Source organism: Nicotiana tomentosiformis, chromosome 3 (assembly GCF_000390325.3).
Source record: "Nicotiana tomentosiformis chromosome 3, ASM39032v3, whole genome shotgun sequence".
NCBI classification, from domain to species: Eukaryota; Viridiplantae; Streptophyta; class Magnoliopsida; order Solanales; family Solanaceae; genus Nicotiana; species Nicotiana tomentosiformis.
In genome coordinates this window covers 38,273,269-38,300,005 of record NC_090814.1, presented here as the reverse complement: position 1 = coordinate 38,300,005, position 26,737 = coordinate 38,273,269, and the positions used below count along the sequence as shown (strand labels likewise).

General features: G+C 40.4%; 1 protein-coding gene and 1 long non-coding RNA gene across 2 annotated transcripts in view; both read right to left on the bottom strand.

Moving 5' to 3' along the window:
- Positions 1–18,405: 18,405 nt before the first annotated feature.
- LOC138907644 (uncharacterized) lies at positions 18,406–18,897 on the bottom strand. The gene has a single exon (XM_070198248.1). It carries the CDS (start codon positions 18,895–18,897, stop codon positions 18,406–18,408), a length of 492 nt encoding a protein of 163 aa, XP_070054349.1.
- Positions 18,898–24,348: 5,451 nt separating this feature from the next.
- LOC138908733 (uncharacterized) overlaps positions 24,349–26,737 on the bottom strand; it is a 174,955-nt gene continuing 172,566 nt past the window's right edge. The window contains exon 2 of the long non-coding RNA XR_011415136.1: positions 24,349–24,642. This is a non-coding gene — a long non-coding RNA (uncharacterized lncRNA). The remainder of the gene's footprint in view (positions 24,643–26,737) is intronic.

Here is a 26,737-nt window from a genome sequence, read left to right as displayed (position 1 = left end):
ACTCTTAATTGCTCACATGTGTACTAAAAACATTGATTTATAATTACTTGTTGTTGATGATGATGATGATGTTTGAAAGTGAAAAGGGTGAGTATGGAATACTAAATGTGGCCATCATGCCCAGAATGAGAATTACATATGTGGCCAATAGTGCCAATGAAATGAAAGAATGTGTGAACATTATGAGATGAGTTTTAGCTCCTTTACATAATAATGTCATTAATGTCCTATTATCACTCGTGGCTAGTACAAACAAGTGATAGTATGAACATAAATTGTGGATGTTTGCCAAAACAGAAATAATGAATGAAATCCTGTGGACGGTCTATGAAACACATAGGTATATTGTGTTATGAAATCCTGTGGACGGTCTATGAAACACATAGGTATATTGTGTTATGAAATTCTGTGGACGGTCTATGAAACGCATAGGTATATTGGGTTATGAAATCCTATGGACGGTCTATGAAACGCATAGGTATATTGTGTTATGAAATCTTATGGACGGTCTATGAAATACATAGGTATATTGTGTTATGAAATCCTGTGGACGGTCTTTGAACCGCATAGGTATATTGTGTTATGAAATCCTGTCGACGGTCTATGAAACACATAGGTATATTATGTTATGAAATCTTATGGACGGTCTATGAAACGCATAGGTATATTGTGTTATGAAATCATGTGGACGATCTATAAAATGCATAAGTATATTGTGTTATAAAATCCTGTTGATGGTCTATGAAATGCATAAGTATATTATATTAAGAGATCCTATAGACGGTCTATGAAACGCATAGGTATATTGTGTTATGAAATCCTGTGGACGGTCTATGAAACGCATAGGTATATTGTGTTATGAAATCCTGTGGATGGTCTACGAAACGCATAAGTACATTGTGTATGAGATGTATAGTTATACTGTATGAATAAATACTATGGACAGTCTATGAAACACATAAGTGTATAATATGATATGTGAACACTAAGGACGGTCAAATGAGACGCATTAGTAATGCAGACAATAGGTTCCATTTTCGTTGTCCTCGTTTGTACATGTTGTTTCAATTACATTATATTATGTGTTCCACGTATAGATCATATGGCTCGGTTGACCCTAAAAGAAGTTTAGAATGATGCAAGTATAATAAGGCTTGATATTTGAACTTACGCGATGTTTTGTAGTCTTTTGATGTACTTTAAATGCCTCTTATTTGAGTTATCATATTTTTAAATGTTGTTTTTTCTGCCTTTCATACGAGTACTATTCCACATATACTCACGTCCCTTTTGCTGGGGGTGCTGCATCTTTTAATAGATGCAGGTGGTTCCATAGCAGGCGGCATTGATCAGTGATAGCAGTACACTCTCCTCCCAGCAGAATTGGTGAGCCCCACTTCACTTCGCGGTCATGTATCTTTTGTTTCTCATGTACTTTGTGGTTGAGGTATAGCCGGGGCCTTGTGTCGGCATTATCCTAGTACTCTTTTATATTTATAGAGGCTCCGTAGAAATATTGTGTGGGTTGTATATTGGTGCTGGGCTTCTCAAACTATTTATGTTGTGTTTGAATTACTTATTTCACTTCAGACTATGAAAAATGTGTCTGAAATTTGAGACCTTAAAATGATGTAGCAAATGGTAAGGATTGGTATTGTAGACATGATCACTTTATTGTTTGATTAGTGAAAATATGTATTCTCTTTATTCATGGATGAGTTTGGGTAGAAGAAAATCCAACAGGCTTGCTCGCCCAGGTTCAATCGATTGAGTGCCGGTCGCGCTCCCCGAGTTTGGGGCATGACAAACTTGGTATTAGAGCCTAAAGTTTTAAAGTGTCCTAGGATGTCTCGGAGTCGTGTCTAGTAGAGTCCTTCTTATCGGTGTGTTGTTGACCACATCTATAATGAGGAGGCTACTTGGACATTTAGGAAATTCACACTTCTTTGATACTCCAGATCATGCGATAGAACTCAAGATAGGAAGCTAATTTCCTCGTCATGTCTCATTTTTCATATGAGTAACCCACGGGTTCGAGGCAGTGAGAAGGAAATGAAAGAACCAGTTGCTAGAGAAAATGTCCCTGTTCCTATTAATGTCACCATGCTACTAGATCAAATGGTGAGAGAACCTAAGAATGAAAGAGGGTTGTTTGTAATAAGCCGGAATGTTTGATATGAAATAATAGTCACTCGGGTTTATGTTAGATGATCCTTGAAACATGTTATGGTTGTTTAAAGAGGGGGCACAAGAAGAGCAAATGCCCTTAGGTTGGATACACCCATCCAGCTCTGCCGGATATGCGGGCGAAAATAATTTGCGTCATGTTGTGAGTATACTCAGAAGCGTGTTAGAGGTGGTAGATTTGGGCAATTCCAAAAGTCTATACAATGAGTTGTTGCAGAGATTGTTACTCCTGCCATGAAGACTTGGAGGAAGACTAAGGGGAATGCTTATGATGTATGCAAAAAGGGTAAATATTGGGTAAGTGGGGAAAATCCGTTTACCGGACCCCATCCTCGTTGTGTGAAGTGTATGAGATGTCATTCAGGGGTATGTCACTATGGTACTAATGTATGTTTTGGATGTGGAGTAGAAGGGCATCAATTAAGGTACTGCCTTGTCAATCTAAAGTCATCAAGTAAGTCACTCCTTAGTACATCATTATGAACACCACATTATTATCCTTGTTGTATATGTACATCCATATTGAAGAGGCCTACATAAATATGGAGGTGATAAACCTCATATATATGCCTCAGCTACCGATGAGTGGGCCCTACACTTGAATCTGCACAATTTAGTGTAGAGTATGGCATGAGTACGACAGACCCATGTAATAAGCAAGTATCATAACTAACCTCGGCGAGGTAAAAACAACAAGAATTATAAATGATACTCGCTAAAACCTATACGGTTCATAAATTTAACAAGTACATAACAATAACATAATTAAGTAATAAAGCACTGAAGGAACAAGCCAGGTGTTCATAGTTCGTCAAGTCCTCTGCTTAGTCAATAATCTAGCATATAAAGATAATATGCAACTAAGTCAGGTAAATAGCCAAGGAAATTGCAAGTAAAGATGAAATGCAATAACCAAATAACAGTGGCCAGATTATCCTCAGAACTTCCAATACATTACCAAACTACTAATCAGTTTTCCTCAATCCGCGTATACACCAACAAGAGAGAAACACGAGAGGGTGACCCTAGAGGCACAGACAACTCACATGTTGCGCATAAAACTCACATGCTAATAATACCTACCGCACGGACAACTCACGTGCCAATAATACTAATATCTGGATCTGCACGGACAACTCACGTGCCAATAATCAAAATCCGCCCGACATGATCACAGGCTAATAGCAAAATCTGCCCGACGTGGTCACATGCACCTAGTCCAAATCATATTACACAGAAATAAATATACAAGAATACATGTATATGATCAACGAATATTAGAATGCATGCTTCTGGACTGGTATAATTGACATGCTAAAGTGTATGCACGCACAAAGTGCGCTATCATGGATCAAATCAACAATTTCATCATGGAAATAGCAATTATCAAGTTCATTCAGGAGAGTAGACTCTATGGAACCTGAAAAATGAATCAAATAGTTCACAACAGGGTTACAAATATGTGAAACATCGCAGCATAAAGCTTATCAATCAATTCAAAGCATATCATAGCCTATGCACTACCTAGAGCATAGATAAATACCTCGATGCTTGCACATGGGCTTAACCCCCACACATATGCGCACCCATTGCACATAGCTATCACAAATAACTCAGGCAACTAGTTCCTCAACCATGTTTAGGTAAGATACTTACCTCAAGCAAGCCAAGTCACTCCTCTAACAAGCCCTTCCCGTGTCAATCAACCACCGGACGACCCGAACCTAGCCAAACGAACATAATAAGATCAGTAATACTCATAGAAATTTAATCTAAATGATAAAGCTAAGATTTTTAACCAAAATTAAAAAGTCAACCCAAAAGGTTAACCCCGGGTCCACACCTCGGAACCCGACCAAACTCATAAATTCCAAACACCCATTCTGATGCGAGTCCAACCGTACCAGAAACATCTAATTCCGACCTCAAATCGACCTTCAAACCCTCAATTTATGTTTTAGAAAAGTTTTTACAAAGATTCCCATAAACAACATCAAAACCACGAATCACACCTCAATTAAAGCCTAATGAAACTAATGAACTTTCAACTTGAAAAACTCATGCCGAACCATATCAAATCAAGTTCGAATAACTTCAAATTTTTCATGCAAGTCCCAAATGACACAAAGGACACCTAACCAACTCTGGAAGAAAAATCTGAACCCGATATCAACAAAGTCAACTCTCGGTTAAACCTATCAACCTTCCAAACCTTTAACTTTCCAAATTTTGCTAAAAAGCACAAAACCAACCTACGTAACTCCAAATCCAAAATTGGGACATACACCTAAGTCCAAACTCACCATACGAAACTATTGGAACCATCAAAACTCTATTCTAGAGTCGTCTACACAAAAGTCAAACTCCCGTAAACTCTTACAACTTAGGCTTCCAACCATGGGCTAAATGTCCCAATTCACTCCAAAACCTCTTCGAAGACAAGCCAACCAACAAGTCACGAAATCCCAAATACACATCAGCAAAGCGTCAAATAGGGGAAACAAGGCTGAAATACTCAAAATAACCGGCTGGATCATTACATTCTCCCCCTCTTAAACACATGTTCGTCCGCGAACGGGTCTAGAATCATACCTAGAGACTCAAATAGGTTGGATATCTACTCTCCATCTCCTGCTTGGTCTCCCAAGTAGCCTCATCCACTGGCTGATCGCTCCAATGAACCTTCAGCGAAACTATATTATTCGTCCTTAACTTCCAAACATGCCGGACCAAACTGGCCACCGGATCCACATCATAAGTCAGAACCCCGTCCAGGTGCACCGTGCTGAAATCCAAAACATGTGACGGATAATCATGATACTTCCGGAGCATAGAAACATTAAACACTGGGTGAACACTTTATAGACTAGGCGGCAATGCATGTCTGTAGTCCATCTCTCCAACCCTCTCAAGCACCTCAAAAGGACTAATATAACGAGGGCTCAACTTGCCCTTCTCCCCAAACCTCATCACACCTTTCATGGGCAAAAGTTTGAGCAAAACCTTCTCACCCACCATATATGTAATATCACGAACCTTCCTATCAGTATAACTCTTCTGCCTAGACTGTGTTGTACAACGCTGCTCCTGGATCAACTTCACCTTCTCCAAGGTATCACGGGCCAAATCGGTGCACAACAACCTAGCCCTCCCAAGGTCAAACCAACCAATCTGAGACCGACATCTCCTGCCATACAAGGCCTCATGAGGAGCCATCTGGATACTCAACTTAAATCAGTTGTTGTAGGTGAACTCTGCTAACGGAAGAAACTGATCCCTATGAACCTCCAAAATCAATGACACAGGAACGTAACATGTCATCCAAGATCTGAATAGTGCACTCAGATTGCCCGTCCGTCTAGGGATGAAATGTTGTACTCAGCTCTACCTGTGTGCCCAACTCTTGTTGCACCTCTCTCCAAAACTACAACGTGAACTAAGTACCTCGATCCGCGATAATAGAGACGGCCACACCATGAAGGCAAACAATCTCACGAATGTAAATCCGATCCAACTGCTCTGAATGGTAGGTAGTCACAACTGGAATGAAATGTGAAGACTTGGCCAGTCTATCCACAATAACCCATACTGCATCATATTTCATCAAGGTCCGTGCAAGTCCAACTACAAAATCCATGGTGATACGCTCCCACTTCTATTCCAGAATATCAAGCCTCTGAAGTAAACCACCGGGTCTCTGATTTTCATACTTTACCTACTGACAATTCAAACACCGAGCAACATACTCAATAATATCTTTCTTCATCCTCCGCCGCAATAGTGCTGCCTCAAATCCTGATACATCTTCACGGCACCCGGATGAATAGAATACCACAAACAGTGGGCTTCATCAAGTATCAACTCTCGCAACCCATCCACATTTGGAATACAGATTCAACCCTGCATCCTCAATACCTCATCATCTTCTATAGTAACCTCCTAAGCATCATCGTGTTGCATCGTGTCCTTTCACACAAGCAAGTGGGGATCATCATACTGACGCGGCTTGAAGCGCTCAAACAAAGAATACCGTGAAACCATGCAAACAAGAACCCAGCTAGGCTCTGAAATATCCGACCTCACCAACTGATTGGCCAAAGCTTGAACATCCAATGCTAACAGTCTCTCCCCAAGTGGATTATAAGCAAGGCTCCCCATACTCTCGGCCTTCCTACTCAAGGCATCGGCCACCACATTGGCCTTTCCCGGGTTATAAAGAATGGCAATATCAAAGTCCTTTAGTAGCTCTAACCACCTCCGCTACCTCAAGTTCAGATCCGTTTGATTGAATAACTGCTGGAGACTCCTATTATCCATGAATACCTCACATGACACACCGTAAAGATAATGCCTCCAAATCTTCAACACGTGAATAATGGATGCCAACTCCAAATCCCGAACATGGCAGTTTTTCTCATAGGGCTTCAACTGACCCGAAGAATAAGCAATAAATGTGTCACGACCCAAATCGATGGGCCGTGACGAGTGCCCGAGTTCTACCTATTGAACACCCCTAACCATTCGTCTAAGATATAAACATGAAATAAGTGTAGGTCATGCATAACGTCTGAAAATAAACTACTGATTCATATGAACAACATACGTGGGAAAACATGCCCAAAAGACATATATATATATATATATACGAAATACGGTAGGGCGAGCCGACAAGGCCACATACTATCCAACTATACATGACTATCTACAACCCTCTAACAGAGTGTACAACTGTATAAAGGACGGGACTGGGGCCCGTCATACCCATATGTATACAAAAGTATCGTACCAAAACTCAATAGCAACTCCGGATCAAATAAAGCACACCAACTCTCGCTGAGCAGGGATCCTAAGATGGGGGACCGTCAGCCTCTTACACCTACGGGCATGAAACGCAGGCCCCCAGGTAATAGGGGCGTTAGTACGAATAATGTACCGAGTATGTAAGGCATAAAAATTAATATATAACAGACATGAAAGAAACATGGAGTAAAGGACTCAACCTGTAAGTCTGAATAGCTTTGTGAATCATGAAACATTTATAATGTCATGCATATGCATATAAATTTCATATCATGCATATGTATATGCGTACATAACATCATCAAGCCTCTGAGGGCATCCCATCATATCATCTCATCCTCTGTGGGCGATGTCATAAATGTATACCAGCTGATCAGGTGGCGGTGCGTATATAACGCCATAATTTTTCCCATACCCCATATACATATACTATACGCGTATATAACGGCATCTGGTCATGGGTCAATATACATGTATAAATGGATGATATGCATAATATAACCAGAATAAAACATAAGGGGATACTCGATATAGGACGACCCAACATGGAATACAAACTTATACATGTGACATACGGGCCTATAAGGCCGACATGATCATTTGTACACTCAAAACATAGGCCGACAAGGCCATGCAAGTATCCATATACATGACATCTATCTACAAGCCTCTAAGAATACATAAATATCATAAAGGTTGGGACAAGGCTCCGCCATACCAATCAATACATGTCCAAATCATACTGACCAAATAGGTAACTCAGGAGCAAGTGGAGTGCACCAACACCTTTTGCTGAGCTGATAGCCTACTAGGAGGATTCTCAACCTGTCTATCGGGACCTGCGGGCATGAAACACAGCATCCCCAGGCAAAAGGGATGTCAGTACAAATAAAGTACCGAGTATGTAAGGCATGAAAATAGTATATAAAAGACATGAAAGAAACATGGAATAAAGAACTCAACTTGTAAGTCTGAATAGTATGCCCAGCCTGACCGTCGATCTGGGGATGAAATGTTGTACGAAGACTTACTTCAGTCCACAATCCTTTTTGGAAGGACCTCCAGAAATTAGCTGTAAACTGAGTACCTCTATATGAGATAATAGATATAGGGACACCATGAAGTCGTATTATCTCCTTAATGTAAAGCCTTGCATAATCCTCTGCTGAATATGTAGTCCTGACAGGCAGAAAATGGGCTGATTTTGTAAGTCTATCAACAATAACCCATATAGAATCAAACTTATGCTGGGTACGAGGTAAGTCTATGATGAAATCCATATTAATCACTTCCCATTTCCAAGTCGGAATCTCTATATTTTATATCAAAACATCATATATAGTCATATTATGACTTTACACTCATTTAAATCATGATTAACAAGTCTCATATTTATTATACATCACATTGGGATGCACATAATGTAATAATTATCTCATTTGTTTTTTTCCAAGTCTCATTCATGTTAACTTACTTAAGACTTTGATAAACCTTCCTTATCCTTGTAGAAGAATTTCATATTTTTTGAGCTTACATTAGATAATCTTATAATGATAGTGAAGTTTGAAGTACGAGGTGTAACATCAGCCTTAACATACCTCAAGTCATCAATGAAACTCAACAACAAGATTATGACAATTAGTGCGCCATCCCTATAACAAAGAAATACATGTACAACTTAGATGGCGCTAGTATATCACGTATCTCAAACGATAACTCGATTCTAAATAAAACGAGTAGCATTTCCCCTAAGTTTACTGCTTCCTCAAACCTACTATAGGAGAGATACAAACACCATACAATCAGCAACTCAAAAATAACCCAACTACAATTCGAGACCTTCAATACAACAAAAACCCCAAATATACCATAACACACCCAATTAACAAGTTATCAATTAGCCTGAAATTGCAAGGACGAGTGATCAGCCCACTACCCTACCAAATGTGGTGTTTCTCCATGTCTTTTATCCTTCCAAACTCCATAAATCAGCAGCACAAGAATCCAACACGAGTGGACTACAAAACAGTCCGCTAAAAGTGGAATAAATCGAACTCACAACTTCCGATCACCGTCCCGTGAGTTCTAACTATTAGGAAACGAATTTATCAACCTTCCTTGATATTTAAAAGCTTAAATATAGAAAGTAGGAATTTTCTTAACTATGAAGTACCTTCCAAAACTTAAACTACAAAGAAAAAAAGAAGCGGTATAATGATACTTACATCGTATGGATCGTTCTATTGTTATCGCTTCTTGATTTTGTACCCGGGATGTTAATCTTGCTTGGAATTTCTTGGAACAGCCTTGGAGAGCATGAGAGTGTTTTGGGGTAAGTTTTCTCTGACTATTAACGAGATATATACGGGAAAAGATCACTTATAAGCCCACCACCTCAATTCTCCAAGCAGGTGGGTAAGCTGCCTGCTTGGCAGCTTGAACGGTGCAACTTCAGATGCTTGTATCTCTCTTCTCCGAGATCGTATTGACAAACGGTTTGTAACGTTGGAAACTAGATACATGGGGCTTTAATTCCATATAAATATCTCCCTGTAACTCTCAATATATTGGGAGAAAACAGCCTCGCAACTGGCCTATAAACCTGCCAGTTTCTCCGAAGTGCGGCGATGTGACTTGGCGACCCTACTTTAAAAATTGATATTTCTCTACCCCTGATGTCGTATGAATAATTGGTTTGGACCGTTGGCAACTAGGTTCCAAGACCTTCATTTTGGTATGAGATATGTCCCAAATGACATCATAAAGCTTACGAATTTAATTTCTCAAAATGGCTCATTACAAGGCAAATCTTTACATAAGTTTTTCGCATGTTAAATCCGATTTCTCCCAAACTCTATATTTTATATCTAAACATCATATATAGTCATATTATGACTTTAAAATCATTTAAATCATGATTAACAAGTTACATATTTATTATACGTCACTTTGGGATGCACAGAATGTAATAATTATCTCATTTGTTTTTTGCCAAGTCTCATTCATCTTAACTTACTTAAGACTTCGATAAACCTTCCTTATCCTTGTAGAAGAATTTCATATTTTTTGAGCTTACATTAGATAATCTTATAATGATAGTGGCGTCTGAAGTACGGGGTATAACAAAATGTACCCTCCTGCATCATTACACATCCAATGCCAATCTGTGAAGCATCACAATAAATGGTATAAGAACTCAATCTTGAAGGTAAAACCAGAAATGAAGTTGTAGTCAAAGCAGTCTTAAGCTTCTGAAAGCTCTCCTCGCACTCATCATACCACTTGAATGGGGCACCCTTATGGGTAAATCTACTCAATGGGACTGCTATGGACGCGAATCCCTCCTCAAAATGTCCATAATACCCGGCCAAACCAAGGAAACTCCAGATCTCAGTAGTAGAAGACGGTCTGGGCCAACTCTAAACTGCCTCAATCTTCTTGAGTCTACCTTAATCCCCTCACTAGACACCACACACCCCAAAAATGCCATCGAATCAAGCCAAAACTCAAACTTGAAGAATTTAGCATATAGTTTATCCTCCATCAACATCTGGAGCACCATCCTCAGTGCTGCTTATGATCCTCCCAACTGCGAGAATACACCAATATATCATCAATAAATATAATGACGAAAGAATCAAGATACGACTGAAACATATTGTTCATCAAGTGCATAAAGGATGTTGGGGCATTGGTCAGCCCAAAAGACATCACTAGAAACTCATAGTGACCATAGCCAGTCAGGAGAGTCGTCTTAAAAATTTCTGAGTCCTGGATTTTCAACTTATGATACCCCAACCTCAAATCAATCTTCGAGAACACTCTAGCACCCTGAAGCTGATCAAATAAGTCATCAATGTGTGGTAGTGGGTACTTTTTCTTAACTTTAATGTTGTCCAACTACCTGTAGTCAACACACATCCTCATAGTAACATCCTTCTTATTCACAAAGAGAGCTGGCGCACCCAACGGCGACACACTAGGCCTGATGAAGCCCTTATCAAGCAACTCCGGAAGATGTTCCTTCAACTCCTTAAACTTTATAGGTGCCACATGATACGGTGAAATAGATATGGGCTGAGTGCTCGGCAGCAGCTCAATACTAAAATCAATGTTCCTGTCGGGTGGCATACCTGACAGGTTTGCTTGAAACACATCAAGGAAGTCTCTCACTACCGAAACTAACTCCATGGTAGGAGTGTCAGCACTAAAATCCCTCACAAAGAAAAAGTACGCCAGACACCCCTTCTTAACCATCCATTGAGCCTTCAAGTAGGAAATCACCCTACTCGAAACATAATACAGGGAACCTCTCCACTCAAATCTAGGCAACCATAGTATCGCCAACGCCACAGTCTTAGCGTGACAATCGAGAATATCGTGACATAGAAACAACCAATCCATGCCCAAAATCATGTCAAAATCAACCATTATAAGTAGTAAAAGATAAAATCTCATGTCATACCCCTAATAGTCACCACACACAACCGATACACACAGTCCACAATTATAGAATCACCCACCGGTGTAGATACATGAACATGCACAACTAAAGAGTCATAGGGCATATCCTAATATGAGCAAAGTATGATGACAGATATGAATAAGTGGAACCAGGGTCAAATAACATTGAAGTATCCATATGCTATACTGAAAAAATACATGTAATCATGGAATCCAAAGAACCTGCCTCCGGCCTTGCGGGAAATGCATAGAAACGGGCCTGACCACCGCATGAACGACCTTCCCCATTAGGGCGATCTTGTGCTGACTGTGCCCCACCACTAGCTAGTTGTGCGGGTGGTGTAGCTAATGGTGCTAAAATCAAAGGATGAGAGCTCTGTTGTGGAGCCCTATTCAATAGTCTGGGGCAATCTCTCTTAAGATGAATCAAGTCCCCATACTCAAAACAACCTCTCCTCTGACGGAGCTGCTAACCTTGATAATCTGAATAACTGCCTGTGGAACCCTATGCAGATGGAGCATGGTAAGAACTATGTACCGATAACACACTAAATGATTACTGAGCTGGGCGTGCACTGTAGGAACTATGACTAACTGAAGAACCATGAGGAACATGGCGAGTTGTCTGAACGGGTCTAGAAGTATGACCTCTGCTATAGTGTGACTGGCCTCCAGATGAGGCACTACTGAAACCACCTAATCCATGAGGCCTCTTTCCCTCTCGATCCTCACACTCTAGCATGTGAACCTACTCAAAACGTCTAACAATCTTGACCACCGGTCAAACCTAGCATCTGGCGCAACCTCTCGAGCCATACTGAAATGCAAACCATAGTTAAGGCCATCAATGAACCACCTGATCCTCTCCCTCTTGGTGGGAACCGACCATATAGCATAACATGCAAACTTTACAAACCTGATCTCGTATTGGGTCACAGTCATACCCTCCCGGCGTAGCAGCTCAAACTAGCTCCCTATGCAACTCTTCTTTGTGAGTCTGTGGGACGAACTTCTATAAGAGGAGAATTGAGAATTCATGCAACATAAGTGGCATTGCGTCAGCTGTCCTACTCAACTCATAAGCTTGCCACCATTTGTAGGCCACCCCTGTCAGCTGAAAGGTACTGAAGTTGTGATTGGTGTCCAAAATACATGTGGTGCGAAGAATTCGCTGACACCGGTCTAGAAAATCCTACATCCTCTAACTCCCCTCCGCTGAAATCTAGAGGCTTAAGACTCCCAAATCGCTCGAACCTCTTCTGCTCCTCATCACTCATAGGTAGAACAACCTCAGCCGAGTAGCAATAACCGGCTGAACTAGTAACACCCACGGTGTCTAATGACCTTGAGCTAGTTGCTCTGAAGTACGGGCGGTAGGAGTCTGGTCACCTCCCCCAGCCTGTGAGGTAGATGATGCAGCTGGAATCGAAACCGCCTGAGCCAGGCTCATGCACATAGTCAAAATCTGAGCCAAAACCTCTTGAAGACTAGGAATAATAATAGGTACCGCCGGTCTCTGAGCTAGTCCCACCGGCTCAACAATATCCGGAACTTGCTCTTCTGTTGGAGCAACTGGGAGCTCTAGAGATGCTGCCCTAGCTGTAGTGCGAGCCCCACCTTGGCCACTACCACGGCCCCGACCTCTCGTGGCCCTACTGGTGGTTGTCTGCCTAATCTGATCACATGTATCCTCACTATCTGTGAGAGAATAGAAGAGTCAAGGTTCAAACTTCAGAAATAACAAATCCACACGAAGTTTCCTAACAGTTCGGTAGCCTCTCGAAGATAAGTACAGACATCTCCGTACCGATCCACAAGACTCTACTAAACTTGCTCATGACCCATAATACCTATAAACCTAGGGATCTGATACCAACTTATCACGACCCAAAATCCCAACCAGTCATGTTGGCACCTAACACACTTGCTAGGCAAACCGAACATAACAGTAATGAACCAAAACTTATAGACATAACATAATTTACATCAGTCTAAAAACTTAACTTAGCATAATAAATACATGAGAAAACCTCCAGAACCAATAAATACTTAGTCATGAGCTCTAAAGACGGAAATACAAGTATGAAAAGCCAAATACAATATTGTCTGAAATAAAGACAACAATACATAAGAAAAGAGATGCCAAGAATGCAGCTCTACCTTGTCTCTCAATGATCACCTCAGATATATGACTCAGAAACCGATGACCGGATCTGACACCTGGATCTGCACAATTAATTGCAGAGTGTAGCATGAGTACAACCGATCCTATGTACTCAACATGTATCATAACTAACCTCGGCGAGGTAAAAGCATCAAGAATTATAAACGATACTCGATAAAACCTGTACAACTCATAAATTCAACGAGTACAGAATGATACCATAATCAAGTCATAAAGCACAGGAGGAACAAGCCCGGTGTTCACAGTTCATAAAGTACTCTGCTCAATCAATAATCCAGCATATAAAGATGATATGCAAGTAAGTCATGTAAATAACCAAGGAAATTGCAAGTAAATATGAAATGCAATAACCAAACAACACTAGCCAGATTTTCTTCAGAACTTCCAATACAGTACCAAACCACTGATCAATTTTCCTCAATCCGCGTATACACCATCAAGAGAGAGATATGAGAGGGTGACTATAGAGGGATGGATCCACATCCACACTACACGGACAACTCACGTGCTGCACACACAACTCACATGTTAATAATATCAACCGCACGGAAAATTCACATGCCAATAATACCAATATATGGATCCGCACAGACAACTCATGTGCCAATAATACCCATCGTACGGACAACTCATGTGCCAACAATCACAATCCGCCCGGTTTGGTCACAGGCACCAGTCCAAATCATATTACACAGAAGTAAATGTACAATAATACATGTATATGATCAATGATATTAGATTTCATTCTCCTGGACTGGTATAATTGACATGCTAAGGTGTATGCATGTGCAAAGTATGCTATCATGGCTCAAATCAACAATTTCATCATGGAAATAGCAATTATCAAGCTGCTTCAGGGTAGTAGCCTCTATGTAACCTCAAAAATGAATCAAATAGTTCACAAGAATGTTAAAAATATGAGAAACATCGTAGCATAAAGCTTATAAATCATTTCAAGGCATATCATAAGCTATTGTCACGACCCGAAATCCCAACCTCGGGGTTGTGATGGCGTCTAACATACACTTTCTAGGCAAGCCGATGTGAGATAGTTAAATAGCCAAATTTTAACAGTTTAAACAAAAATGATGATAAATAACGAGAGACAGGAACTCAATCTAATACAACACCAACATAAGTCATTTAATAATATCTACTCCCAAAGATCTGGAGTCACGAGTACACGAGAAACTAGAAGTTCTACAAATAGAGTTTGAAATAAATACAACTGCATTGAAGGAAATGAACGGTAAAAGAGAGAAGAGGAAGGGGACATCAAGGTCTGCGGACGCCAGCAGATCTACCTCAAATCTTCGTATGCAATGATCCGAGTTGACGCACCTCACGCACTATTGGGACCACTACCAGAATCTGCACAAGAAGTGCAAAAGTGTAGTATGAGTACAACCGATCCAATGTACTCCGTAAATGTCGAGCCTAACCTCGACGAGGTAGTGACGAGGTTGTGACAGGACACCTAGATCAATAAACATGTGCAAGTATATATATACGAAGCAGTAATAAAACAGAGATTAACAATGTACAAGCTGGGAGGGGACATGCGAAAGGGGAAGGATACGATAACTACGGCAAGAATAACATCACGTAACTGTCAAATAAATCATCAACAATGGAGACAGATAAATCGATGATATAAAAATGGCACGACATCACCCTTCATGCTTTTACTCTTGATCTCATCATGCTACAATGAAATAATGAAATGAATGGCACATCATCACCCTTCGTGCTTTTACTCTCTTCCTCATTATGTAGTAATCATTAAATGAGGTAACTACAATGGCACATCATCACCCTCCGTTCTTTAAGTAATAATTACTGAATAAGCAATAATTAAAGAAGGAATGATCAAATAAATAATAACCTAACCTAAGCATAGATATCACAATTAAAAAGGCAATAAATCTTAAGGAAACAAGTTCCACCTGCATGCTTTAACCCAACAACAACGCGTAAGTACTCGTCACCTCACATATACGTTGTACCCACACATTAAACACGAAGAAAATAGGCAAACAAGCCCTAATCCCTCAAGTCAAGGATAACCACGATACTTACCTCGCTCCCCAATCAACTCAAAGCTCAACCGGGGCCTTTCCTCTAAAACTCGCTTCAAAAGCAATCGAATCTAACCAAATATCGTTCAAACAATTCAAAATGAGCTTTAGAAACTACCCATGAGTGAAAACAATTCAATCTTTAATTATTTCGAAAAAAGTCAACAAAAGTCAACCCCAGGCTCGCTTGGTCAAAACCTGAGCTTTCGGACCAAAACCCAATCACCCATTCACCCCCGAGCCCAATTATGTAATTAGTTTCGAAATCCGACCTCAATTTGAGGTCTAAATCTCAATTTTACAAAACCCCCCCAATTCTACCCAAATACCTAATTTCCTACCATGAAAGAGCATAAATTAAGGTTAGAAATCAATCGGTGTTGATGAAAATGGAATAAAATGAGTAAAAGTATACTAACGTATGAAAGGGTGATAAAATTTCTCTTCAAAATCACCTCTAAGCCGAGCTCAAATAGAAGATAGTGAAAAATGGGTGAAATCCCGATTTTTAGAAGTTTAAATGATTGGGCATCATGTGCTCATCGCGTTCGCGAGACACCTGACGTGTTCGCGAAGAGCACTGCCCAGTTGGTCATTTCGATCACGATAAACTCTACATGTTCGCGTATGCTTAGCCCCACTCGCCTTCGCGTTCGCGAACCTGGGCTCGCATTCACGTAGAGTAAAGTCCAATTCCCCAGTTTCCCCCTCCTAACACTACGTGTTTGCGAAGGTCAGGTCGCGTTCGTGGAGGGTAGACCCGCCACTACTCCGTGTTCATGACCAACTCCTCGCGTTCACGGAGAGTTAATTCTTCCCCCAGCCCAGCTCCACTTCGTGACCGCGAAGCACAAAATCACAGGCATCAGATGATAGCAAAATTAGCATTCTTCTAAGTTCAAAAATCACTCTGTAGCCTATCCGAATCTCACCCAAGCCCCTCGGGCTCCAAACCAAACATGCACACAAGTGTAATAACATCATACGAACTCGCTCACGCGATCAAAATACCAAAATACCACCTAGAACTATGAATCAGACGTCAAAATGAATGATATTTTCAAAGAAACTCAAGAACATGTAATTTTACAACCGGGCATCCGAATCACGTCAAATTAGTCGTTCTGCACCAAATTTTGAAGACAAGTCATAAATACTAAAATGAAGCTATATGAAGTTCCGGAATCGAAAGTCGAATCCGGTAGCAACAAAGTCAACCTACAGTCAAACTTAGGAATTCTTTAAGCCTTTGAATTGCTAGTTTTCAACAAATTATGTTAAATCAAGTTAGGGACTTTCGAATTTGATTCCGGGCATACGTCCAAGTCCCAAATCACGATACAAACCCATAGGAACCATCAAAATACTAATTGGGGTCCGTTTACACAAAGCATTGATCGTAGTCAACTCAAATGAGTTTATAAGGCTAAATTTCACTTTATCGTACATTTTTTCACATAAATATTTTTTAGAAAAAGACACGGACTATGCACGCAAATCGAGGAAGGCTTAACGGAGCTATTCGAGATCTTGGAACACAGAAATAAAGGGTAAAACTATAAATGATCTATCTGGTCATCACATTCTCCACCTCTAAAACAAACGCTCCTCCTCGAACGGACATAGAAAGGTACCTGGACTAGTGAAAAGGTGTGGATATCTACTCTGCATGTCCCACTCGGATTCCCATGTGGCTGCCTCGATTGGCTGACCTCTCCACTAGACTCGAAATGAAGCATAACTCTTAGACCTCAACTACCATACATGCCGAGCTAGAATAGCCACCGGCTTCTCCTCATAAGTCAAATCGTTGTCCAATTGGACATAGCTGAAATCTAACACATGGGACGGATCACCGTTATGCTTCCAGAGCATGGACACATGAAACACTAGATGGACTACTGATAAACTAGGTGGCAATGCCAGCTTGTAGGCCACCTCACCCACTCGCTCAAGAATCTCACAGGGTCCGATATACCTAGGGCTCAACTTGCCCTTCTTCCCGAACCTCATCTCACCCTTCATGGGTGAAACCCGAAGCAATACCCTCTCTCCTACCATGAATGCAACATCACAAACTCTACGGTCAGCATAACTCTTCTTCCTAGACTGAGTGGTGCAAAGTCGGTCTTGAATAATCTTGACCTTATCCAAGGCATCCTGAACCAAATCGGTACCCAACAACCGAGCCTCTCCTGGCTCGAACCATGCAACTAGCGAACGATACCACCTCCCATATAATGCCTCAAAGGGAGCCATCTGTATGCTCGACTGGTAGCTATTATTGTAGGCAAATTCCGCAAGCGGCAAGAACTGATCCCAAGAACCCCCAAAATCCATGACGCAAGCGCGAAGCATATCCTCCAATATTTGAATAGTACGCTCGGACTGTCTGTCCGTCTGGGGGTGAAATGTTGTACTCAACTCAACCAGTGTGCCTAACTCACGCCGTACGGCCATCCAGAAGTGCGAGGTGAACTGCGTACCTCGATTAAAAATGATAGACATGGGAACACCGTGAAGACGGACGATCTCGCAGAAGTAGATCTCAGCTTACCGCTCTGAAGAATAAGTAACTTCCACTGGAATGAAATGTGCTGACTTGGTCAACCTATCCACAATGATCCATACCGCGTCGAACTTCTTCTGAGTCTGTGGGAGTCCAACAACAAAATCCATAGTGATACGCCCCTACTTCCACTCAGGAATCTCTAGCCTATGAAGCAAGACACCAGGCCTCTGATCCTTGTACTTTACTTGCTGACAATTCAGACATCGAGCTACATATGCAACTATATCCTTCTTCATCTTCCTCCACCAATGATGTTGCCGCATGTCTTGATACATCTTGGTGGCACCCGGATGAATAGAATACCGGGAACTATGGGCCTCCTCAAGAATTAACTCACGAAGCTCGTTCACATTACGCAAACAAAGACGACCCTGCATCCCCATCATCTCCAACAGTAACCTGTTTGGCACCACAGTGTCCTTAAGGACAAGCAAATGGGGATTATCGTACTGACGCTCTCTGATGCGCTCACACAAGGAAAACTGAGAGACTATGCAAGCTAGAACACAACTGGGCTCTGAAACATCTAATCTCACAAAGTAATTGGACAAAGCCTGAACATTTAACACATGCGACCTCTTACGAACTGTAATATACGCAAGGCTACCCATACTCACAACCTTTCTACTCAAGGCATCGGCCACCATATAGGCCTTCCCGGGATGATACAAATGATGATATCATAGTCTTTCAATATCTTCAACCACCTTCTCTACCTCAAGTTGAGATCTTTTTGCTTGAATATACATTGTAGTCTCCGATGATCCGTGAATACCTCACATGACATGCCATAAAGATAGTGCTTCCAAATCTTCATCGCATGAACAATGGCTACCAACTCTAAGTCATGAACAAGGTAATTCTTCTCATGAACCTTCAACTTTCATGACGCGTATGCAATCATGCTGACATCCTGCATCAATACTGCACCGAGCCCAATACAAGATGCATCACAATACACCGTGTATGATCCTGAACCTTGGGCAATACCAACACTGGTGTCGTAGTCAAAGCAGTCTTGAGCTTCTAAAAGCTCAACCCACACTCATCCGACTTCCTGAATGGAGCACCCTTCTGGGTCAATCTAGTCAACGGGGCTGCTATGGATGACAACCCCTCCACAAACCGGCGATAATATCATGCCAAACCCAGGGAGCTCTGAATAACTGTAGCTGAAGTAGGTCTAGGCCAGTTTTGAACTGCCTCAATCATCTTAGGATCCACCTTTATGCCTTCTACCGATAGAACATGCCGCAAAAGGCGACCGAATCTAACCAAAACTCACACTTTGAGAACTTGGCATATAACTGACTATCCCCCAGAGTCTGAAGTACAATCCGAAGATGCTACTCATGCTCATTTCGACTATGGGAGTAGATCAAGATATCATCAATGAATACAATCACAAAATAATACAAATAGATCTTGAATACCCGGTTCATCAAATCGATTGGCATTTGTCAACCAAAATAGCACGGCATCACCCTTCGTGCTTGAACTCTATTCCTCACTGTGTAATAATCATTAAATGATGTAAATGCAATGGCACGACACTCCCTTTGTGCTTTAACACTCTTCCTTATAAAGATAATACAGATTCAGGAATTGAATAATGCAGCGATTTGTATTAAACGTCAAATATGGTGGCAAGGTACGAAACTTTAATGTCCAAAATACACAACAATTAATGAATAAACAATAATTATAGAAGGAGTGATCAAATAAGTAATAACCTAACCTAAGCATAGATATCACAATTAAAAAGGCAATAAATGACAAAGAAACAAGTTCCACCCGCATGCTTTAACCCAACAATAATGCATAAGTACTCGTCACCTCACATATACGTTGTACCCACACATTAAACACGTAGCAAATAGGTAAAAAGTCTTAAATCCCTCAAGTCAATTTTAACCACGACATCTACCTCGCTCCGCAATCAAATAAAAGCTCAACCAGGACCTTTCCTCTAAAACTCCCTAAAAAGCAATCGAATCTAACCAAATATCTTTCAAACAATTCAAAATAAGCATCAGAAATTACCCACGAGTGAAAAAAATTCAATCTTTACTGATTCCAGAAAAAGTCAACAAAAGTCAAACCCGGACTTGCTTGGTCAAAAACCGAGATTCGGACTAAAACTCAATCACCCATTCACCCCCGAGCCTCATTATGTAATTAGTTTCGAAATCCGACCTCAATTTGAGGTCTAAATCTAAATTTTACGAAAATCCCAATTCTACCCAAATCCCTAACTTTCTACCATGAAAGAGCATAAATTAAGATTAGAAATCAATGGGTGTTTATGAAAATGGAAGAATTTTTTTTAAAGTATACTAACCTTTGAAACAGTGATGAAATTTCTCTTTAAAATCGCCTCTAGGTCGAGCTCTAATAAGAAGATAGTGAAAAATGGGTGAAATCTCGATTTTTAGAAGTTTAAATGACTGGGATACAGGTGGTCATCGCGTTCGCGAGACACCTGATGCGTTCGCGAAGAGCACTGCCCAGTTAGCCATAGCGATCGCGAAGAACTCTACGTGTCCCCGTAGGCTTAGCCCCCTCGCCTTCACATTGGTGAGCCAGGGCTTGCGTTCGTGTAGAGAAAAGTCCAATTCCTGAGTTTCCCCCTCCTAACACTACGCGTTCGCGAAGGACAAGTCGCGTTAGCGGAGGGTAGACCCCCCACTACTCCGCGTTTGCGACCAACTCCTCGTGTTCGCGGAAAGTAAATTCATCCCCCAGACCAGTTCCTCTTTGTGATCGCGAGAGAGCCTTCGCGATCGCGAGAGAGCCTTCACGATCGCGAGAGAGCCTTCGCGATCGCGAAGCACAACATCTCAGGAATCGGATGACAACAAGTGTAATAACATCATACGAATTCACTCGCACGATAAAAAAACCAAAATACCACCAAGAACTATGAATCGGACATTAAAATGAATAATATTTTCAAAGAAACTCAAGAACATGTAGTTTTACAACCGGACGTCCGAATCACGTCAATTTAACTCCGTTTTGCCTCAAACTTTGTAGACAAGTCATAAATACTTAAATTAACCTATACCAAGTTCCAAAATCGAAATCTAAACCCGGTAGCAATAAAGCCAACCTACGGTCAAACTTAGGAATTCTTTAATCCTTTAAATTGCTAGTTTTCAACAAATTACGTTAAATCAAGTTAGGGACTTCCGATACGGACCAATCGAGATCGTCAAAATACTGATCCGGGTTCGTATAAACAAAACGTTGATTGTAGTCAACTCAAATGAGTTTTTAAGGCTAAATTATACTTTTTCATAGATTTTTTCACATAAAAACTTTCCGAAAAAAGACACAGACTGTGCATGCAAATCAAAGAATGCTTAACCAAGCTATTCGAGGTCTCCAAACATAGAAATGAAGGGCAAAACTATAAATGATCTATCAGGTCATCGTATGCACTACCCAGAGCAGGGATAAATACCTCGGTGCTCGGACATGGGCTCAACCCCCACACATATGCGCACCCATAACACGTAGCTATCATAAATAACTCAGACAACTAGTGCCTCAACCAAGTTTAGGTAAGATACTTACCTCAAGCAAGACAAATCACTCCTCGAACAAGCCCTTCCCGTGTGAATCAACCTCCGGACGACCAAAATTTAGCCAAAAGAACATAATATGATCAATAATAGTCATAGGAATTGATTCCAAATAATGAAGCAAAGATCTTTAACAAAAATCAAAAAGTTAACCCCGACCCGCACTTCGGAACCTGACCAAACTCACAAATTCTGAATAGTCATTCCGATATGAGTCCAATAATACCAGAATTATCCAATTTTGACCTCGAATCAACCTTCAAATCCTCAATTTTTGTTTTAGAAAAGTTTTTACAAAAATTCCGAATTTCTCCAATTCAAATCATTGGGTCTTACGGTTGGGAGAAAATACCAATTCAAATTGAATAGATTTAAAATAATGTTTTGTGCAGCACATGAGTTGTCCGTGCTGATCCAAAAATTGATATTATTGGCATGTAAGTTGTCCGTGCAGCATGTGAGTTTCCCAGGCGGTTGCTATTATTAGCACGTGAGTTGTCCGTGCAGCTCGTGAGTTTTCCGTGATGCGTGTGGATATGGATCTATCCCCCTAGGGTCACCCTCTCATTTTCTTTGTTGAGGGTGTATACGCGGATTGTGAGAAACCAAAAGGTTTTTGGTTGATGTGAGATCTGCAAGAGCTGGTTACTGATTTGGTTTGGTCAATCAGATTTTGATGTGGGCTTGAGAGCCGTTATGTGATTTCTATTTGGATCGGGTTGCGCGCCGCAATGGATTGATATTTGATTATTGCATTTCTTCTTTATTTGTAGTATTCCTTTACCGTTTACATATTGCACATCATTTGTTTACCGGTAAAATGGTACAGTTGAATTTATAGCATAGTTTATAGATAAGCGAATCGATTTGATCCCAAAATGATAAATAAATTAAATAAAATGCAAGACTTAGTGTTACAATCGAGATAAGACAGCAAACAACTTGATTTCGGGAGCAAGGCTTTCGAAGACAGCAATAAGAATATCAATAGACTGAAAATAAAGTATTATTGAGCATAGAACAATCTATAACATAAGTTTGTCAGAATTTTCCTCCCTTACAATGGCCGTTGAAGTCACTATTTATAGTTACTCATAGGGAACAAGGTCCTAGGATCAAGCCCCTCTTAAATGATAATTATGGGGGCCACTGATGAATGTGTAATGACAGGTTATGAATGCCAAAATTCTCTGTAACGGATTGTGTATTTATGTCACTCCCCGACCTCGAGGAGTGCGACCGACGCTCAACCGAGATACCCCGGTCGAGCAAGCCTGCACAATGCCATCTACCCGACTGACCCAAGAATAAAGAGAAGGTATATTTCATTAATCAAACAGTAAGAAGGCCACTTGAACAACACCATTTCATTACCATTGGTTACTTCATTTATAAGTCTCAAAATACATTACACATTCATAGTTTGAAGTGGAAAATGTGATACAAATACAACATTTTTAGTTTGACTTTCCCAACACCAATATACAACCCACACCTTCTCTACGGAGCCTCTAACAGAAATCAAAGAGTGTTATGACAATACCGGTGACAAGGCCCCGGCTAAACCTCAAAATGCAATGTACAAAGGATAAAAGATACAGGACTCCGAAATAAAGTGGGGCTCTCCAAGTCAGCTGAGGAGAGGGTGTACTGCTATCACTACTCAATGCCGCCCGATGTGAAACCACCTGCATCCATTAAAATGCAGCGCCCCCGGCAAAAGAGACGTTAGTACATATGGAATAGTACTAGTATGAAAACTAAACACCCCCTCAATAGAAACGAGTAACAGTACAATGATAAGGAAATATGAAATCAATGAGGGTGTCATCAATATTAAAGTACCAAGTTAGGAGAAAGAATAAATTTCAAGCAAGTTTCAATATTTTAAGTTGGGAGATCTTTAGTACCTATACACCACCGTGCTTTTAGCACGGAGTCCGATCTCAACCCGATCAAGTAAGCGATCTCGCCTGAGACGTCCACTCACAATATCACTATGTGCGCGGCATGGCGTTCGATCTTAGTCCGATCGACTAAGCCGTCTCACCACAATGCCGTGTGGGTCGACGTCACCTCACATTCCACTAGCAATCATCTCATCCAATTTAAGGGGAATTATCTCAACACATCAATTGCATCCCATATTTGGGGAAAACTCTCACCACCCTACACGGGGATTTTACCCCTCACTCACTCCTACATCAGCACGTGTAGTTTTGGTGTTAGTTATTTTTAACCTACCCTTCCTCGGTGACTAAAGGATACTCCCAAAGCATTTATTATTTAAGGAATTTGCAGCTCATTTTAATGTCTTTTACACTTCTCTTCATTTCATTGGCACTAGCGATGTCACGCCCCAAACTTGGGGAAGCGTGGCTGGCACCAGGTGCCGCACTGGCCCGAGCGAACCACTCTGTAACTTATTTTTTTCTTTGTAACTATCATGGGCTAACATGGCCACAACTCGTAATGTATAACTATAAGTGGGCAACACGGTATCAATAAACTATCGTTCTTAAAAGATGAATACATATGGGCCATCAAGGCCTCTGACATACTGTACAAAATGAACCTTTGTCTACAAAGCCTCTAAGATTATTTGACATCAAATGGGACAGGTACCGGCCTACCCATAAGTTTATAGAAAAACTCTGACACGATGACTCATAGACTCGGCTGCATTCCGAATGAGGTGGAGTCTTACCGATCCTTTGCTGATTGCCAATCTCGTCTACTATGAGGGCTCGTCAAACTGATTATCTATACCTGCATGCATGAATGCAGCGTCCCCAACAAAAGGACATCAGTACGAATAATGTACTGAGTATGTAAGGCAGAACTGAAACATAACAATAAGTCAACATTAATTAAAGACATATAAGAATCAACCTGAATCTCTAAAGTGCCGATGTATATGCATACTTATTATACTGACATATATACAATGCTTCTCTTTAAGACTATTATCCACATCATATGATGCATGACTGCCCAACTGATCAGTGGTAACTGCCCGACCGGCCGTAGCTCGGTGGTTAATGCATAACTGCCCAACCGGTGGTAAATAATAATACATAACTGCCCGACCGGCCGTAGCTCGGTGGTAGATGTATAACTGCCCAATCGGCCATAGCACGGTGGTAAATATGTAACTGCCTGACCGGCCGTAGCTCGGTGGTAGATGTATAATTGCCCAATCAGCCATAGCACGGTGGTAAATATGTAACTACCCAACCGATCGTAGCTCGGTGGTAAATATGTAACTGCCCAACCGGTTGTAGCTCGGTGGTAAATAAATATGCATGTCTGCCCAACCGGTGGTAAATAATGATACATAACTGCCCAACCGGTGGTAACTGCCCGACAGTCCGTAGCACGGTGGTAAATGAATATGCATGTATTACCATATTATAAACATTAACATCTCTATCATATACCTCAATAGGGACTAAATACATACTTAGACATGCTTGAATATCACTTTACCGGAATGAATAATATGGACATCCTTAATTGCTAAGAGTAGAACCACTTATGGAATAGCATTACGTTTACGTATCGTTGCTTGGATCATGCCAAAAAGGAAAGAAGGATTAGCCTTAACATACCTCAATTCACTCTTTTGATGACTACGACTAGTAAATCCTTTTCGTAAACGTCTAACCTCGAATGATTGGCATTAGGCTCAATTGATTGAATTACTGATAGCTGTATCCTCAAAGTAATGCCTAAATATTTCGTCCACCCCATATTCTAAACAAAATCTGTTTGGAAAATGCAAACCTTACACGCACATGTGTCACCCATACCCTGGTCCACATAACATACTTTTGAATGGATTACGAGAGAGATTCATTTCACCAGGCTGTGCACAAATATATATGGTGCCTTCTAGGCTACTAAACCTTTAGAGGCTGAAAGATAGACTAGTTAAGCTCTTAAAACAGTGATGTAGCCAGATTTGAATTTATCCAATTCCGTAGAAATATTTTGAATGGTGAGGATGCAAAAGCTAAAGTTGGAGATGGTAACTTAATTCGGCACAATTATAAGTTCATAACTAAAGTAATTCTTACATCAAACTTCTCCCAGACATCAAAGTCCCTTTTTGATCATACCACCTATTTAATAAATGCATGAGTCACAAATTTTGCTAAGGAAAAATCTGCCACGTGATGTTCTTATCCAAAATATTTTAGATAATAACCAATTACCCACATAATTAAGAATCGTCTCAAATTACTTAAAATACTATTCACTTTTAACACACTTTATATAACTTGCTATCATGGACATGTGGTACCATATAAAATAAATACATACACTATTATTTTATTAAAATATCCATGTAAAAATATATATATTTTCTCAACTTCTAATTTTTCTAATCTCATATAAAGAGTAAAAATTTTCGTACGCTTAATTCTTAAAATGGTAAAAATATAACCTTCTTTTCTTGTGAGAAAATAATTTCTATATTTACAATAATAAAAATCTCATAAACTTTCTCATATTATGTGTATAATTTAAAACATATTCGAAAGTATTAATATTAATAACTATATAAAATCATATTTTTCAAATCATTTTTTTTTACAAAAAAAAACGTTCCACTCAAAATACCATATCAAATATATATATAACGATATCAAGGTTGTTAAACTTAGGGGTGTAACAAGCGGCCTCTATTGTAATATCATTCTCGGTACGTTGGTCATGTTTCATATCTCATGCTCACTTCTTTTGCTTTCAAACACCGCCAAGGGTTATTAACAACAAGGCATTTCTATTCAAGACTTTAAGTACACATGTGAGCAAATAAGAGTCTTAGGCACAATGAGATTTCTTACACGATTTGACA